The sequence below is a fragment of the Emydura macquarii genome, unplaced genomic scaffold (assembly GCF_026122565.2).
Source record: "Emydura macquarii macquarii isolate MOO-44397 ecotype Brisbane River unplaced genomic scaffold, CSIRO-AGI_Emac_v2 contig_2636, whole genome shotgun sequence".
In the NCBI taxonomy this organism is placed as follows: Eukaryota; Metazoa; Chordata; order Testudines; family Chelidae; genus Emydura; species Emydura macquarii.
In genome coordinates, this window is record NW_027132773.1 from 35664336 (window position 1) to 35681071 (window position 16736).

The 16736-nt window shown below is 40.3% G+C and overlaps 1 protein-coding gene across 1 annotated transcript in view; it reads left to right on the forward strand.

Moving 5' to 3' along the window:
* LRRK2 (leucine rich repeat kinase 2) overlaps positions 1-14678 on the forward strand; it is an 87305-nt gene extending 72627 nt beyond the window's left edge. The window contains exons 43-51 of the mRNA XM_067564429.1: positions 464-564; positions 1598-1792; positions 3591-3781; positions 4074-4146; positions 4434-4618; positions 7454-7606; positions 9098-9306; positions 12102-12176; positions 12888-14678. Of these exons, the coding sequence (XP_067420530.1) occupies positions 464-564; positions 1598-1792; positions 3591-3781; positions 4074-4146; positions 4434-4618; positions 7454-7606; positions 9098-9306; positions 12102-12176; positions 12888-13009 (1304 nt within the window). The 3' untranslated portion in view covers positions 13010-14678. The remainder of the gene's footprint in view (positions 1-463; positions 565-1597; positions 1793-3590; positions 3782-4073; positions 4147-4433; positions 4619-7453; positions 7607-9097; positions 9307-12101; positions 12177-12887) is intronic.
* The last annotated feature ends 2058 nt before the right edge of the window (positions 14679-16736 follow it).

Here is a 16736-nt window from a genome sequence, read left to right on the forward strand (position 1 = left end):
TCCTGTGCACTGTGCTGAAAATTCACCCTAGTGATGAAAGACCTCCTCTAATTCCATTTAATACCATTCTCTTTTCCTAATAGAGGGGTAAATTTTCAAAACCATGTGCATGGGCATTGCTGAAGTCCCCATTAAAAAGTCAACATTCGCCAACAGTTGCCACTTAGATTCAGTACTAATAATAGGGAAACACTATGGTTCTCCAGGCATCACGATATGACTGCTGTAATGACAGCCGCTCTAGCTGTGCAACTCCAATTTGCTATTAATAGAAGTTGAGCAATTAATCTCTGTGCAGTTTGTAATTTTACCTTAGTGTGGGATGTTTCTCTAGGCAGCTTTGTAAGAAGTTGTGAGAACTTTTGATAAGAATAATGGTATTTGGAACTCTTAGTCCTTAGTTGTACTAAATTGCAATAAATAAGCAATTATCTAAATTTGCAGCTCAAATTTTATATTTTAGATCCTGTCAAAGAATATGGATGTGCCCCATGGCCTGAAGTTGAAACTTTAATTAGCAAGTGTTTGAAAGAAAACCCTCAAGAAAGACCTACATCTGCCCAGGTAGTTTGTGATTGTATTATACACATTTCTATGTTAGCTTCTACCACTGTCTTACTATGCTCTACCAGTTCAAGAAGAAGTGGTGAATTTAAGTTAGGGCTTTTCTAAACACTGTACACCACTGGCATAGTCTGCACCAAAGGGGTGTATATTCTAGTCCATGCTAGCATGTTGCATACTAACTGGCCTTATGTGGACTCTGCTGGTGTGCACTAAAAGTTCCCTAGTGGACATTAATGTAGTCCTGTTTCAAACCTGTGTGCACCAACGGGGTCTATATGGGCCAGTTAGTGTGATGGGCCAGGTTAGTCCTGCTTTGAGTAGGGGGTTGGACTAGATGACCTCGTGGGTTCCCTTCCAACTCTAATATTCTATGATAGACACTAGTGCACTAGAATTTACACCCCAGTGGTGCAGACTAGTGCACTGTATAGAGAAGCCCTTAGTAAGAGGCACAGTATTTTCTCCTCCCTATTTTGAACAGAAATATTTGTGCAACATACAGATCAGCCATTTTCTTTTATGTTTTGCCATGAATCATTCAATCATGTTTCTGCCATTTCACTACTTGGTGATTAATACTCATACATGCTAGCCCCATAGGATTCATGCCGATAGATGTTGTGTAATGTTAATTGAAAACAAGAACTTGTTATAAAATGTGTGGATGTAGTTAATCTACACCACTCCATACGTACTCTAAATTGGTGTAAGATCTAAAACCTATCATGGTTTGTCTTCTATCACTATACTACCTTGCCTGTGATATTAAGATTTTCAAATGTGCCTCAAATTACATAGGAGACTAAGTCCCATTGACGTTGTCCTGTAGTTTCAATTGGGAAAATGTATTTTCACTTCCCCCTGAAAAACAGTATGTAGTATTGCTGGTGCATAGTGACTGCATACGTGAGTGACCATTACCTGCTGTGATACCGTGTACGTGGTTTGTAAAGCACTTTATCCTTCAGAATGAAAAGTGCTATATGTTTATTTACAGACTGTTGTTGTTATCTTGTGGTATCCATTACAGGTTTTTGAGATTTTGAACTCAGCAGAGCTTATCTGTTTGATGAGATATATTTCAATACCCAGTGCCTTTACAGCAGACTGCATGGTCGCTTCCAATCAAAGCTGCAAGAGTGCAGGAGTCTGGATAGGTAATGGAAATACACAAAAAGTACAGATTTCGTTTATTGACTTAAATACAGACAGCCATACCTGTGAGGTAGGTGTGAAAGATATTTATTATTAACTCCTTGACATTGATGGGCCTGATGTTTCTATATTTACAGATTAAATGTATTTTAACAGTAGGGTATAGCTTCTGGAAAGCCCAGCTCCCAGCTTTGACTGCTTTCATGCTGTACAGCCATCTCGGCTACATCTCATGGCCAAGAATATCAGAGGAATCTGGTAAAAGAATCAGCACAGATACCATGATATGAAGCAGAACAGCTGCTGCTGGGTTGTTTTGTTTTTTTAAACATTACAGTTGATAAATACTGAACGGGAGGTGGGGACTTTGAGGCTTAATTCCCTGATGTCTGAAAAGTGCTTTGAGATCCTCAGATCAAAGGAGCCACAGAAATAGTTCTTTTTTTTTTATAAGAGCAATTACTGAGGGTGTTTCAGGGAGGGGCCTGGCTAGAAGTCATGGGATGGAACTGAGCAAAGTGAAATGTAAGCTGTATCATGAGACTTCCTGACAAGTGAAGCTGGTTAGCTCATGGAATATAGAGCAGGTGGAAAGCCCAGGGATCTGTACTTGATGAACTCTGAAGGTCCCTTCCAGCCATACATTTCTGTGATTCTGTGATCATCTTCCCCTGCCTCCTGTCCTCATGTCCATCCAACACACCTCACAGTATTGTCCTGCACCATTACATTTCTTTCTTCCAATAGGCTGGCCGGATGCCAACCCTCAGCCTTTTTGCACTGAGGCCAGAACACAGACCAATAATCATGAAACCCTCTATACCAGCCCAACTTCCTGTAATTCTCCCTCCTCCCAATAGATTCTCACTGCCATGGGATGCATGCACCAAATATCTCCACTTTGTTTTTGGAATTCCCATATCCAGTATTGTCAAACTGAAGGATGGATTACACAAGGGTGGCCAACCAGTCAGAGACGATGAGCCAAAAAATAGCTATTGATAATGCTAAGAGCCACATTTTCCTTTCCCTCCGCCAACAATTCGTGCTGATCCCTCATTTTCTGCGGCAGCTTGTCAATTTCACTTCTCAATTGACAAGCTCCCCTCCTCTGACCCTCCGCCTACAATTAGCACTAATCAGTCTCATTCAGAGGAGCAAAGAGCCGCATGTGGCTCACAAGCCGCGGGTTGGTCACCCCTGACCTAGGCTATGTATGCAAAGTTCCACGTTTTTCACTGCCAACGCTGGGTCTAACTCATTATAGAGCATGTTAAAAGGATTTCTTTACACAAGAGACAATAGTGAGACACAGTCATGGTAGAGCAGATACTGAATTATATTAGAAATTGCTTCTTTTTTTGAGGGGTGGAGGGGAGTTTTATTTTAAAATGAAATATTTAGACCTGTGCTTTATTTCCATCAGTTAAACTGTGCCATGGAAAGTACCATAAGTGCAGTTCCATTTCTTTGTTCCACTATCAACAGCTTTCAGATCTTCATTAGTTGCTATATGCAGAGAATGTATCTGTTCCTAGTAGGTATTTTGTTAATTCATGTGTTAGACCACTATGCTGGCCTTCTCACAGCATTGGGCAGACAGATGGCACATTCTCAAAAGGACAGGCCCATGGCATCAGCCTGCCATGGATGATAGCTATTTATGAATCATTTATTTTTAGGATTTTGAGTGCCAGAGGTTGCCAGAGGAAAAGTTGAAAGTCTCTCTTCTGCTAATTGAGAATTTCTTTCAGTGAGGAAGAAAGGCCATCTTCCCAGCACCTAGTGCTTTTACTTTATGCAAGTCAGTAGTGTGATCATTGCTGAAAAATAACTAGGCTGCTTTTCATTATTTTTGCTTGACTTAGGACATTGCAGATGGAAGAATCTTATGTTTGGCCTTAGTGACCCTTGCTACAGAAAAAGAAAACTGGATTGTAGCTGGAACACAGTCTGGTACTCTTTGGGCATTTAACACGGAGGAAAAAAACAAACACCATCTTCATAAAATGTCAGATTCTGTTACCTGTTTGTACTGCAACTCTTTTTCAAAGCAAAGGTATTGTTTAGAGTTTAAACATTATGGGCTACATTTTTTAATCTGACTTAACAGCAATACTTATAAAATGGGTGGTTGTACATGTGGACACTTGTATTTTGCATGCAACTATATATTTCCATATGCATTCACTTGCTCACAGGCAGTGCGTAAGTGCTTATTTTTGAACATCTGGCCCTGTGTTCACTTTTAGTGACCAATAAAACCCCTGATCTGCCAGACTATTCTCTTTTTAAATTTTCTTTAATAAATGTCCTTTGAGTCAATTCTGGACTTCATCATTTCATTTCAGCAAACAGAAGAATTTTTTTCTGGTGGGAACAGCTGATGGCAAACTAGCAGTTTTTGAAGACAGAGCAATAAAGGTAAATTTGATTATATATAGTACTTTCTACTAAAATGTAATCAGTAATATGTAAAGTAACTACTTCTAATAGCTTACTTTCATGCAGTTTACGTAAAAAAAAAAAGGGGGGGGGGGAGAAGAGATTCTGAAACCAAAAACCAATGGCTCAAAGGAGCCATAAAGGTGTAGAAAATCTGGCCCTGTATATTTTCTGTAAAATATATGTTCTTGTATTGTCAGTTTCTAAGTGGCCTTGTATAAGTATATACTGTGTTTTTCTAATGGAGAGTATATTTCTTCTTACAGTGCAAAGGTGCTGCACCTTTGAAGATATTAACGATAGGGAATGTCAGCACACCACTGATGTGCTTAAGTGAATCCACACATGCATCTGAAAAAAATATAGTCTGGGGAGGCTGTGGAACAAAGATCATATCATTATCTGGTGATATAGCTGTTCAAAAACTGATTGAGACAAAGACAAGTCAGCTGTGAGTTGTTTTTTAATACTAATGTAATTTGGTTCTTGTTTTCATTGACATTTTTGTCAGTGTTTTGTTGGAAAGTCCTGTCCTATTGCTTGTATCTTATTTCCAAATTTTTCCTTTAATAATAATTTGAGAGTATAACATCAACTGATATTTAATGTATTCGAGTTTTAAAGCAAAGGTTAAGTAGTATTCACTTTTATTTTACAGATGTTTCAGGAAGTGTGTATATATATGTTTATGAATGTATAAATGCTGTTGAGCAAATTCTTCCCATGTGCGCATTTGCCCAACTCCCATTTATTTAACTGAGAGCCATGTACGTGCATTGAGCATAGGATTTGACTCTATATATCATATAGTTATATGGCATGTGTAAACATCTTTGCCCAATATACGTACATTGCATATGATTCCTCACCTCCAGTTATTAAGAAGCTGAAATTTTATTGTAATGAATATACTGTGGAGGGAAAAGAAGATGGAGTCTCTATTTCTTATGAGAATTGATCTGTAGGAATGGCTGCAAAAGCCTGAGATGGAATGTGCCTTTCTAGCAGATGTTTAGTCTCAGAATGTTTAGCAGTAATAAGATAGTTATGAGGCCCGAGCACCGGCAGGGACGGAATGCGGAGGAAGACCTTGCAACTTAGATAGGGACAGTTGAAAAGTACTAGGCTAAAATATTTCTAGATAAGGAGTTTTAATATGTATTGCCATGGAAACTGTGACGTAAAAAGACTTGATGGTGTAAGACTATAAAAGCTTTTAGAAATGTATGTTTAAGGTTGTCCCTTGCATATAGAGACCACCTTCTTTATGTAAAGAATAAACCCTTGGCTTTGCTAAACTGCTGTCTGGCTAATTTGGACCATCCGCTGGGCAATGGACGTGTAAGTAAGGACCCCTGAGTTTGGGTTCTTCAACAATACCAACTTATTCATATATCAGAGTGTGAAGCTGAAATTGTTGAGGATACGTGCTCACCCCACATCAATGAGGCCTTGGGGTGCTCTTTTCAAATTGCAGAGATACAGTGATCAAGCTTTGCACAATCATGGGACTAACTGGCGATTCAAATAACTAAGTAATTAAAAAGGTTCCCAGTGAAGTTAAAAACAGAAGTAAAGCAGACTGAGCAGAATCAAGCTGCACCCATTTTGGGTCTGGTCCTCTGTTGTGCTGAGCATCTCTCCAAAAGAAGTCAAAGATCCTTAGCAGTTTGCAGGATCTGGCTCTTTGTTAGAATATGACGACTGATGGGAAGAAGCGGTGTTTGCTCTGCTGTGACCTGACCAATATGTTTAGGGAAGATTTGTTGATAGATACTGGACTCAGTTCTGCTTCCATGGAATTCAGTGGTAAAACATCCATTGACTTTGTTGGGAGCAGGAGCAGGTACATTAAGATTTCCAATAGTTGTTACCCAAATAACAAATATTACAGGATCTTATTAGGGGATAAGGCAACAAGCCGCATTTATTGTGAACACAGAAACTTCTGTAGATAGTATCAAAGAAAAGAAAAGTATCAACACTGTAATAACATTAATATTGTGCTCTACTTAGTGAAATAGCATTAATAATAATGTAAACACTAGGAAAACAGTATTAACATTATATCAATACTACAAATTACAGAGACATGTTTCAATTGATGCTTTCATTCACATTCACACACACTGACAGGCACACACAGATAGAGACAGACAAACATACATAGGGATCTTCCAGATGTCATAGTTACCAGCTTCTTGGTGCTCATGATAGTCACTGGCCAGGTGACTAGAGCATGAGGATGAGGAGCAAGGTTCTGCCGATGCGCATCGGTACTCCTGGCTGATGTGATGTTGTAGACCCGAACCTCCAGCCTTCATCTTCTTGTCCCATTTTATAGGGAAAGGACCCCATGTAAGTCTATGGGTTTTGCATTGTCATGCTGCAACTGCATTCTTGGTGTGATCCTTAATCACCCACATTGTTGCAAGCCTGATCAGATTTTGTCCTTTGAAATGTGCTGGCTCCAAAGTTACCAAGGTGGGTTCCTCTTCAGCCATTTGATCATCTTTGCTTCTTTCTTCTTCCCTCAAGCGTTTTAGGTGAGGCTGGCGTTTTCTTCATGTCTGTTTCGATGTCCCTTACTCAGACCAATTGTTCAATCACTCTTTTTGTCTACACCCAACTCAATTGCTCAGCCATTTACACTTCAATCACTCAGGGCCAACTCCTAGCTGAAGAACTTACATATTATTTTTAGAGCAAACCTTATTTCATTTTTGACAGTGTCTTTCACAATTAGATAAATACATTACATTGCAGTGTGGCTTTTGTACTTAGAATAGGATTTTTACAAATATATTGGAAGCAGGTAAAATTAACAGATAAAATGGCCAGTGGACATAGTACAAACATTTACAAACAATCTTAAAATTATACAAAGTACAGACAGACTTGAATTAACATTTAAAAGGGCAGAACAGTAAGAGTCAGTTTGAGGTTTTAGCTTTTGATTCAGACTGATGTGCCTTTTGGTAGGAAGGGGGGGGGGGGTGTTTGTGGCTCTGTTCTTACATATATTTCAAAAACAAGATTTTGGCCAACATAGTTTGGACCAATACCTACATTATAGGCCTGAATCTGATCTCATTTAAAATGGTTTTACACTGGTATAACTTCACTGACTGTAAACGTTCGGCTCAGACGCTTTGTTTTTAAATTGATCCAGGCTCACTTTGATGGCTGTATGGGTCTGTAATTGTATGCCAAGCTTAGTTGAGGTTGCCTATTCATACATATGCTGTATATTTAATATCTTTTTTTCCAACCCCCTCTTTCTTAGGTTACGTCACAAGGCTTACAGTGATGCAAACATTATTTCAATAGCAGTAGACAAATCCATCTACTTGGCTAAGAAAAACAGCCATTTTGTTGAAGTTTGGGATAAGAAAACGGAGCAACTTTGTGAACTAATTGATTGTGCACATTTTCTAAAGTAAATGTCTTATTTTATACTGTTGATATTGTGTGTAATAGGTGAATAATAGATTTTGTTGAGAGAATTTTGTCTAGTGAAGTATTTCACATTTTGGGAGTGGTGGGAAAGGGAATTGCTGGTGAGACCAATTCTTTTGTCAGGCATGGCTTTTCTGTCCCCTCTTCTGATCCTAAATTTTGAACTAGTGCAGGCTGGCTCTCAAGATTTTCTTAATTCTTGAGCTTCTGTTAATTTAAAATGTTTATTTCACTGACTACAGGTGACCCCAGAGGAATGCTTTAACTCTGTGGGATTCCTATCTATGCTACTGCAGACATGAGATGAAGTAGGTTAGTTATGTAGCATTATTGTCTCCCACCCTTTGCTCTGTGCTCAGATTGAGAACACAGATACATTTCTCAAAATTTCATTTAATTTTGCTGTCAATTGCTCCTGACCTTCAGGGCCTGACCCTGCAAGGTGTTGAATACCCTCAAGAAAGTGATGCTGAGATGAGGTCATATCAAGAGTTACTCAGGAGATAATCAATAGCCCCCGGCTTCATGCCTTCAAGAAGAGAGATTCTACTGGACCTCCCTTATGATGTGAAGGTACCAGTAGTGATCACCATTGATACAATCCATGATGTAGCAGCTTTTCCTCCAATTTATAAAATGCACATACTGGATCCTCTAGGAACCATAATTGTAATACATATACAACTACATACATAGGGTACACACATAACTATATGTATGTACATTAATTGAAAACAAATCCATGAATGCTAATAAAACTACCCATATTAACACACTTCAAAAGGAAATCCTGGCTTCTGAAGGGATTGCATTTTTTTGGGGGTAGTGTTTTAGTCTCTCTTGGTCTATACAGGGATTTCTCTTCCCCTTTTCTCTGCCTCGCTAGTCTTTTTCAGATAGGAGAGAATTCAAAATATGGAAGGGAAGGTTTCTTTTCTTAGTTTCTTTTGTCCCCAATTCATGAACAGTACTAATTAGATAGATAACCAAAATAACCTAAAATAGAGTCCCCACCTTCAATTACCTCCTGCTGGGCTATGCAAGCCTAGTTAATTTAAGTCTTTGTACACACCTGACTTTTCACCTAAAAAAAACTGGTGAAAATGGGTGCTGTATGTCAGTTCTGTTTCATTCTTATGCTGCTGTAAGCAGCAGCATCAGTGTCATTCTGTCCTTTAAAAGACTAGAACAGGGAATTATTCAAATTCTGCTTTGAGAGTCAAAGAGAAAGGAGAGCTACCTGTGTCCGATTTAAAGCCTTGTTCAGGTTGCCCAAATTAAGATTGACAGTTCTTAAAACTTCAGTAGTTTTCCTTCCACCTTGTTTATTTTAAGGAAGTTTATTAGGTTGGGATTCATGCAGCCTGTATTGACGCCAAATTTAAGTGCAAGGGAGTCAACTTAGCAATTATCCAAAGAAATACCCATGCATACAAGCAATTTTTAATACAAAATTTCTTCGTATTTTTAGGGAAGAAGTGGTAAAACTAAAGAAAGATTCAAAACGTATAATGGCCTATTCTGGAAGAGTGAAGACTATCTGCCTACAAAAAAATACTGCCCTCTGGATAGGAACAGGGGGAGGACATATCCTGCTGCTTGATCTGTCAACACGTCGTCCCATACAAATAATACATGATTTTTGTGACTCTGTTCGAGTCATGCTGACAGCCCAGCTAGGTAAGTAAAGTATTCAAAAGAAACAAACTTACATTATAGAATCAATTACAGAATTACTGACAATTTCTGTTTGAGATGACATTCCATGAACTAATTAGAATTTTCATTGTTTCATTCATTCACTCTACCCTGCTATTTGCATGTTTAATCTAATAAATCTAAACTCTTATGTTAGTAAATACCAAAGAATGTGCTATTGGTGCTCAGATGTGACAGCAGTGGCTCGCACACTTTTTCTAGGAGAGCCTCACTTGTGACCAATAAGCATTGCTCTCTTCCAGACCCCTTTGTGCCATGCCCCAGCACACTTGCCTCCATTTTCTTTGTCCTTCTCTGTCTGCCTCTGTTTGCTCTATTTCTCTCTCTCAATTCTTTCACTTTTTCCTTCTCTTGCTCTCTGTATCTTTTTGCTGTCTAAGAATTCCTTTTTATTTGCTTGTTTTGTCTCCCCCACTCTCCATTCCCCATTCAACAGAATTCTCATTGGTGCCTCCGTAGGGCAGAGTTACATGTGCAGCTTGCAGTTCAGCTGTGTGAAATAGAAGTGGGGGATAGAAGCTTGAGTTAGAGGGCTGTTGTACATATGAACTGCTCCTGTGGCCATGGCCCACCTCTATTATGAGCCACTGTGGGAGCAGGGATTGAGGGTAGGTGCTTTTCAAGTACTTACTTCTGCTTTATACATAGTCATTTTATACATTTGCTTGGGGGTCTGGGCCCCAGCCCATTGACCCTAGATAGCAGCCATCCACCACATCCCTTTAATTAAACTATCTCACTGCTACAATTCCCTGGGGCACTTCCCCGGGGCCCCAGCATGTTCTTCACTCTTACCTCAGGGCCTTGTCCTGGATGAGGCCCAGCCACCAGCCCAGAGCTCCTTCTTGCTCCTGCTGATCTCTGCCAGCACTACTCTATCTAAGGTTGTGTAGCTCCCTCAGCCAGCTAGACACACACCTCCAGCTTCAGCAAGGAACTGATCTCACCCGGGCCCTGACATTCTTTTTATACTAGCCTGCTGGGCCCTGATGGGTTGCATCCCACACAGCTACTATAGGCAGCATGGAGGACCCTGTCCACTGCCCTTTTCTGGGGTGGCAAGGCTTCAGGTCTTCCAGCAGGGGCCCTCAGGGCCTAGTCCAACCCATCACACCAAGGGCAGGTCTATTCTACCACTTAAGTCAATCTAATTTACATCACTGAGGGGTGTGGAAAAGGTGGAATAATTATGCTGATGGGAGAGCGTCAGCATAAAGCATCTTCACCAGATGCGCCACAGTGACTCAGATGCATTGGTGCAGCTGCACCGCTGTAGCGCTTTTAGTGTAGACCTGCCCCAAGAAATTTATAAGTGTTTTCCCCCTGAATGCAAAGACTTCAGTTCTGTTCAGTTCCTAAAAGAATTCTAACTTTTCAATAATAAAACAGGAAGACATCAGAGGGAGAGGAGCAAGCCGGTGAAATGCAGGGGGTCAGACTAGATGATCACAATGATCCTTTCCAGCCTTAAAGTTTGAGTCTGAGCCTGCTGTATCGCAATTAAATAACTTACTGTGTTTTCCATGTATATAATAAGATTCACAGCATGTCACGTGCCAGAACATTTAGGGTACATCTATGCAGCAAATGGGATGTAACTCCCGGAGTAGGTAGGCATACACCTGCTAGCTGAACTTGAGCTAGTGCGTAAAAATAGCAGTATGGCTGCAGTGGCACGGACTAGCCACCTACGTACATACCCTGGCCAGGACTGTATTTGGGTGGCTAGCCCAACTCTCTGCCCATGCTGCTGTGGCCACACAGCTATTTTTAGTGCACGTGTATGTCTACCTAGGCTGGGAATCACACCCGCAAGCAGCTGCGAAGACATAGTTAGTCTCCTGTATTTATACAGTGAGTTCATAAAATGTTCATATCCTTCCATGCTTCAACACTAAAAACTGAACTTGGCATCTGTCACAAAAAATTCTCACTTGACTGCAATTTTGGTTTTCTTTAAAACTTTTGGCAATCTGAAAGGTACTCACAAACAGCATCTTCTTTACAACATGTTTACATTAACGGTATACATTGATGACCCAGAATTTCCTCTATGGTTTTCTGTAACAAATATGCATACCATGCTTACCTAGAATCCTGAAACAGGAAATCTGTACAATCCAGGAGAGGATAGATGCACTGTTCCAGACATCAGTCATCCATAGCGGGCAGAGCTAGCCCAGCATGAGCAGGGTGTACTGTGTATTTTCATAGTGGGATAACTGCTGGTTTAGCAAGCACTCCCTGAAAGATCCAAGAGGAAGTTTGGCTGATTCAGACAGAATACCTCCTGGGACACCCAGCATGAGCCCTCAGACCTTCCAAAATGCCAGCTTTGCTAGTAAACCACAATCGGGCTTTAGATGTGCTCCATAAGACACAGAGCTGAAGTCCATCCTCACATACACTCATAAAACATTGACATATTTTCATTACAATATTTTCTTTACTCTACCTGGGAGGCGCGGGTCCTGGGATGGGTGTAAATGAAGGTCATTCTTTACAATATTTATATAATTGGTCCTTGATCTTTTATAAATCCCTCATGTTAAATGGGGGTGCGCACACGCTGCATTTTTTCATGTCACTGATAGGTAATGTTGACTTTTGATTTTGCTAACAAAAATATGTAATATGTATTGAACTGAAATCTGCTTTCTGTTCCTTCACTGGGCATGTGATGTTCTCCTTCCATTCTTGAAATGAAATCCAAGTGCTAGTTAGATTTTAATTTTAACATTTTATTTTTTGAAAAGGGAGCCTCAAGAATGTCATGCTGATTTTGGGATACTACTATAAATGTAATAATGAAGACAACAAAAATCAGAAAGGTAAGTGGTAACTTATTTTACTAATCCATATTACTTATGTAATGTTTGTTTTAAAAAAAACAAAAAAAACCCACCTTTTTAAAAGATGTCTGTTAGGAATTTGATTTATATCATTTGATACATTTTCATTGAAGTTCTGTTGTGATTTATTGTTGTCTATGAGTTTCTAGACTCCTGCCAAGCTGAGCTTGTAAAATAGGACAATGGTATATTAATATGAAATGAATGTGATGTTAAGGATGGGTTGATTTGGATAAAAGAACAACCAAACAAACCTGTACTCAAAATTCAAATGGAACCAGATCCTCTTTTAAGGATCCCTGATTATAACTGTAATAAAATCCTTTGCCTTTTTACTGTATGTAACAGTATCCAAAATTATACCTACAATAATCAGAATTGAGACTAGAGGGCCTTATCCTGCAAGCCTTTCTCATGCAAGTAGTCCTTTCTTCCCCTTACTCCGCTGAAACCAATGAGACTGCTTCATGGAGAAAGGACTCCATCATATGGGTTACATCCAATATATCTGTGCTATAGTAAACTTATGATTAAAATATGTTTTAATTCTATATTTATGATTTGGGCCTTGATTTTCATTTACTAATCTATTTCTAACTAATTAAAAACAAAGCTGTAAAATCTCATCTGTAATGCAATAATTTTATCTGTGTAGCACTTTTAAATGATTTTTTAAAATTATTTTTACAGAATTGCAGTCATGTGTTTCCGTGTGGGACATTAATCTTCCCCATGAAGTACAAAACCTGAAAAAACACATTGAAGTGAGAGAGGAATTAGCAGAAAAAATGAGACGTTTTTCTTTGGATTAAGGAGCCACAGGCAAATGGAAAGATACCTTGTTTCCCATTTTTCCACTGTTTAACTTTTACTATATATTACTTTACTTTTTTGTTTAAGAAAAAAGTCATTCTCTCAAGGTAACACTTCCCTGTCATCCCTCAAAATCAAGAAATATCAGAAGAAATAAGGATTAGTTTTATTTATAGTATTTTGAAGGAGTGAAAACTCACTCTGTCTTTCAAAAACCTGGTTAGAACAGTGTACAAATCAGTGTACAAACAGCCAAAATCGGCTTTCAGCAAATAACTTCACTGGAGCGTTTGATTTTGGTTACACTAGCATAAATCCAGAGCAACTCCATAGGACTAGATTCTGCTCCTTGTTACATCCATGTATATCCAGAATAATTTCATTAAGTTGAGACTGTAAATGAGAGCAAAGTTTAGGCCTCACTTTATATACTGCCGCCTACGTACATGAACTTTACTGCTGGTTAATGTTCTCAGTTAAACTCATATTTAATAGTTTTGATTTATATGAAGGAAAACACTGTCCATTATATAATAATAGGTGGTGGAATGTATACATACTGTATCTAGTTAAAAGGCACAGGCTGAATAAATCAGGCTTTTATCCCTCCAATGTACATTAGAAATTTGGCAGTTTTTAGTCTGTTCAAAAGGATTATGCTCTGCAACAGCAAAGATGTCTGAAAAGAGTGCCTTTTTGCATTAAAATGAGTGTATGCCTGGCACTGGGCAATGCAGTCTCATTCATAGAAATACTATTATTTCATAACACATTCACACATGCAAAGTAAATTGTAGAATTACATGGTCAAGAGAGACCCCATGGTAAAACACTTGTTCTGAATGTTGCTGTAAGTAGTACACAGAAAATAGTATGATATGGGTGCTTCTTGGGTAGCCATCCAGTGTTCTATGAAGTACCTATGGAGTATTCATACAGTAGAATTGTACAGTTTACTTATCACAGTCTGAAAAGAACGAAAACAATAGTACTACAATGTGTGCAAAGTTTACCATTCAGCCATGTTATGGAGCACCTTATATCGATATTTTTGTGATTTAGAATCATAGATGTAGTGGAGCCTGTAGGCATCTAAGAATGGTCTACCTCTTGCCTTGTGTAGCTCCACTATGAGACTGCTCACACACCCACCTATCCACTCCTTCATTCTGGAGATGCCCTTTATTGCTCTATTAACCCAGTCTTCTTCTGCCAACGTGCACTCAGTGCCTTACTTCTATCCTTCCTATCACAGACAGATGTTTTTCTCTATCCCTGAGACCAAGAGCATCTTCGTAACAAGCCTAAAATCCCAAAGAGCAAAAATCCCAAAGCCATTCTGAAATTTGTCTCCTGGGGAACAGAGCAAGGTGTTGCCACCAAACGAGTCCCCCTCTCTCCCATCTTTTACAGTTATAAATAATTCCTAAAGTAGGACAACAAGGTGCATGGAACCTTCTCAGAATGCATCAATGTTTGCCTATCTGGATTCTTTTCAAATGTGCACTGTTTTTAATGTGTTTGGGTTGTATTATGTGCTATGAATAATATGCTATTTATATGGGATTTTATAACTCAAAAATATACATTATTTTTATCATAAAGAAATAAACTTAAATATCTGATAAGTTATTTCACATGCTGAAGTCAGTTAATAAATCATGTTGAAGGTATGCCTTATAGCTATTTACTGGAACACTATTTTGTGGATATACATTTTCATGGACAATTTTCCAATAGCATGCTTTATTTCTCACAGAATTTCTATTTATCTGAGGCCTGATTATCAGATTTGGGGCCATGAGAATTGCATCACAAACTGTGAAATCTAGTCTTTTTTGTTTTCTTTTACCATAGACAGAAGTACACAGTTAAACTGGGGGTCCTGACCCAAAAGCAGCTCGCAAGTCTATTGTTGGGGGGGTCACTCTATTGCCACCCTTACTTCTACACTGCCTTTAGAGCTTGGCGGATGGCAGATATTGCCATCCTTCTCCGCTGCTGAGGGTGGAAGACCGCAAGAAATAAGGGTGGTAATAGTGTGACTCGCTTACAATAGGTTTGAGACCCCCTTTTGGGTTGGGATGCCCAATTTAATAAACGCAGTGAAGAAATCACACTTCGTGGGTTGGTCACAACATAAATTACAAATAGAAAAATTTGCTTTTTATGCTGTCACCACCCTGTGAAAAATGTATAGTATCTCTGCGATTTAAGTAGATCCCTACAAGCCCTTAAGCTTCCATGCAGAAGCAAGTGATTTTATTCAGCTGTTAACTTTCTACCTCATTCGCTGTTGTCTAATTTTGAAAATTGTTTCTTCTTGATAGTTGAGTTACCAGTGTTTCAAAGGTAAACGGCTCATAATGGTAATCCACTATGACAAATTAATATGGAAAGGATCTACTGAAGGGCAAAGAAACCATGCTGAAGTCTGAAAACCACCACCTCCGACTTGTTATGGAATATTTTCCACTGCATGTCGTCCTGCTAGAAATGTTATAGCAGCCCTGCCACCTCTTATGCTGCATAGTTGACTGAAGAGTGAGTTTGGCACTTAGAGAGTATAACATGAACCCAATTCCCTCGATTGGTAGAACCCACACTACAGTCATCAGCAGTAAAAAGTCTGAGTGGAGGGATGGGGAAGCAGTGGCACACGGTGCCTGCAATATTGCTGATTGTGCTGAATCTCCTGCTGATTCAATATTGCTGATGCTGGACTGATGGTCCTGCGGCTCATTGCTGGAGTCTGACACTCCCTTTCCAAGCTGGAATTCCCCGAGCGTGGGAAGAATGGTGCTTCTGTGGGGCAGTGCTTTAAACTTTATTAAATAATGAGGCTTCCTCCCTAGGCCAACCTTCACACCACTGTATTTTTCATATGATGAGCAACTGAATGTGACACGGTAGATCATAGTTTCTCAAGCTGGGGTACGCGAGACACAGGCAGATGGGGTACCCAGGGAAAAACAGAGTGAAGGGGAGGTGGGTAGCTGACTTCTGGGGAAGCCGGGGGGCAGCAGCCCACCTGGTCCCAGCTCCCACATGGGAGGCGGGCAGCAGCCCCCTGCTTCACACCCGATCACAGCTCTGAGGTGAGCAGCAGCTGCCACAGTCCCAAGAAGCCAAGCTGCAGCCGCTCACTTCCCACCCAGTCCCAGCTGGGAGGCAGGCGGCAGCCACCAACTTTTGAGGAAGGTGGGCAACAGCCCCCACTTCCCGCCTGGTCACAGCTCCCAGGTGGGAGCCCTGTGGCAGTCTTCTGCGTCTTGTGAGCTGGGCTCACAGCCACCCGCACCCCAGCTCCGAGCCAAGGGACAGTCTCCAGCACCCTGGCTTGAAGATGGGCAGCAGCTGCCTGCCCACATGCCTGGGTCCCAGCCAGCATGGAAGCCTCTTCTGCTCCAACTTGGATTGGGTGGCAGTTGCCCACCCCCTGGGCTGGCCGCCAGGCCGCAGCTGCCTGCAACTTGCCCAGGTGGTAGCCCCTCTCCCTGGCTCTAATCCCAGTGCCCAGAAAGCATGTCAGTTTCACTGCTCTATGACAGCCCCACATTTAACCAGTTACCCTCTCTTCCCATCTCTCTCACCTCTTCCTCCTCTCAAATCTATGGCAAAAAATTTGGTGCAGCATTTATATTGCCCAATAGCGGCATGCCGCTCAAAGCCTCCTAGCTCTGGTCAACATCACCTCTAGCCCAGGTACATATTGAGTTGCACACC